Genomic DNA, 2,589 nt, shown 5'->3' with positions numbered 1-2,589 from the left:
AGAAAAATGCAGAAAGAGAAAAATCATATGAAAGCTTGCGATCATGAGTTATCGGTAATGGATTTTTATTCTTTGTTACTATGGATTAAACATTTGATGTAATGACTCTGAAAGTGGTTGCTGATGAAAAGACACATGGTGTACATGATAAACCGATCCTTTACTTATGTAACAGCTAATCTATATTTGCCTTTGCTCCTCAGAGCACATTTCACACTGACAGCAAAGACCAGCACAGGGACTGCCACAAGGGTATGATGGAGAACCAGACATGGGTCCCAGAGTTTATCCTGCAAGGATTCCAACTCAGCCCGAGGATACAGACGCTTCTCTGTGGCCTCTTCTCCCTGTTCTATACTTTCACTCTGCTGGGGAATGGAGTCATTCTGGGTCTCATCTGGCTGGACTCCAGACTGCACACCCCCATGTACTTCTTTCTCTCCCATTTGGCCATCGTTGATATCTCGTATGCTTCCAACAATGTCCCCAAGATGCTGGCAAACCTTCTTCATGAGAAAAAAACTATTTCTTTTGCCCCATGTATAATGCAGACATTTTTATACATGGCTTTTGCTCACACTGAGTGTCTCATCCTGGTAATGATGTCCTATGATCGGTATGTGGCTATCTGCCGCCCCTTGCAGTACTCTGTCATCATGGGTTGGAAAGTGTGTACTATCATGGCTGTTGTTTCCTGGGCATGTGGCTCTCTTCTAGCCCTGGTCCATGTAATTCTCATCCTGAGGCTGCCATTCTGTGGGCCCCATGAAATCAATCACTTCTTCTGTGAAATCCTGTCTGTCCTCAAGCTGGCCTGTGCCGACACAACGCTCAACCAAATTGTCATTTTTGCTGCTTCCGTGTTCATCTTAGTGGGACCCTTATGCTTGGTGCTGGTCTCCTACGCACACATCCTGATGGCCATCCTGAGAATCCAGTCAGGGGAGGGTCGCAGAAAGGCCTTCTCCACCTGCTCCTCCCACCTCTGTGTGGTCGGGCTCTTCTTTGGCAGTGCCATCGTCATGTACATGGCCCCCAAGTCTCAGAACCCGGAGACACAGCAGAAGATCCTTTCCCTGTTTTATAGCCTTTTCAACCCCATGCTGAACCCCCTGATCTACAGCCTGAGGAATGCTGAGGTCAAGGGTGCTGCCAACCGAGTGCTGTGGAAACAGAGATCAAGGTGAATACCTAGGGGAGACTTGAAGATATCCAGTGTACTTTCTATGAGATAGTGGGATGGGAAATAAAAATGCCCTAGTCTGTGCCCTTCAATTGTGTTTTGAGATCTCGTTAGTAATGGGTAATCAGGGATAAAACCAAATCAATATATGCTCAAGACCTAAGAAATCTACAATACCAGCACAGTAATAAGAGCCTATGAATCCTCTTGTCTCTTCAAGAATCACCTGATGTTGGAGGAGGGGCTGCTTGTTGGTTCCTGGCTGCTCAGCCTGGAAATAACCACACAGATACTGTATTAATTAAATCACTGCTTGTCCCATTAGCTCTAGCTTCTTATTGGCTAAGTTTTACATATTAATTTAACCCATTTCCAGTAATCTGTGTATTGCCATGTGGCTGTGACTTACAAGATAAAGTTCCATCCTGCTCCAACAGAGCTCCGTGGCTTCTCTCTGATTCTGCCTCCTTTCTCCCAGCATTCTGTTTAGTTTTACCTGCCTAATTCTGTTCTATTCTATCAGTTTCTTTATTCATTAACCAATAAAAACAACACATACACAAAAGGATCTCCCATCCCAACCTGAGATGTGATTTCTCATAATTTAAGTTGTAGTTCTCTGTGATTGACACAAATCTATGTGTATGTTGTTCCAGTATATACCTCTAGCAATGTAGAGTAAATACTGAGATGTGATTTCTCATAATTTAAGTTGTAGTTCTCTGTGATTAACACAAATCTATGTGTATGTTGTTCCAGTATATACCTCTAGCAATGTAGAGTAAATACTGAGATGTGATTTCTCATAATTTAAGTTGTAGTTCTCTGTGATTGACACAAATCTATGTGTATGTTGTTCCAGTATATACCTCTAGCAATGTAGAGTAAATACTGGTTGGTCTTGATTAAGCAACCCTGCCTTAAGGGCTAGGGATTGAGGCAGTGCTTTGTACATGACTTTATTGTGAAAATCACCCAAATGTGCAGATGAATCTAGTCCTATGGAAAGCAAAGTTCAATTTTAGGGTTTTCTTTTTTTTTTTTAATGAAAAACACTGAATAGTCAGTGTATTTGTTTAATTTCCTCCCATTCTACACCATTTCACTGGAACAGGTTTGCAGAGAAATTGCATTTAAGATAAACATAAAAGAAGGCATTTGAGGAATCCAGATTACAAAGAGATGTGGGTTGCAGTTCACCATTATTGCATTTGCATAAAACTGCATAAGAATTGGGGAAGGTGGGGAGATGGAGAAGAGGAGAGAGAGGGAGCTGGGACTGGTTTGTAAAATAAGGTTATTTGAAAAATAAACAAGAATACTATAGAAAAGAATGAAAATTACTGCATAGGAAAACGACATCGAGGAAAACAGGTAGCTGCTTACATCCTGTAAATCACTAGGCT

The 2,589-nt window shown here is 41.8% G+C and overlaps 1 protein-coding gene across 1 annotated transcript; it reads left to right on the top strand.

Moving 5' to 3' along the window:
* Positions 1 to 254: 254 nt before the first annotated feature.
* On the top strand, positions 255 to 1,187 carry LOC130880647 (olfactory receptor 2A5). The gene has a single exon (XM_057779789.1). The coding sequence runs from the start codon at positions 255 to 257 to the stop codon at positions 1,185 to 1,187; it is 933 nt and encodes a 310-aa protein (XP_057635772.1).
* The last annotated feature ends 1,402 nt before the right edge of the window (positions 1,188 to 2,589 follow it).

The sequence above is a fragment of the Chionomys nivalis genome, chromosome 1 (genome assembly GCF_950005125.1).
Source record: "Chionomys nivalis chromosome 1, mChiNiv1.1, whole genome shotgun sequence".
NCBI classification, from domain to species: Eukaryota; Metazoa; Chordata; class Mammalia; order Rodentia; family Cricetidae; genus Chionomys; species Chionomys nivalis.
This window is presented reverse-complemented; position numbering and strand designations above follow the sequence as displayed.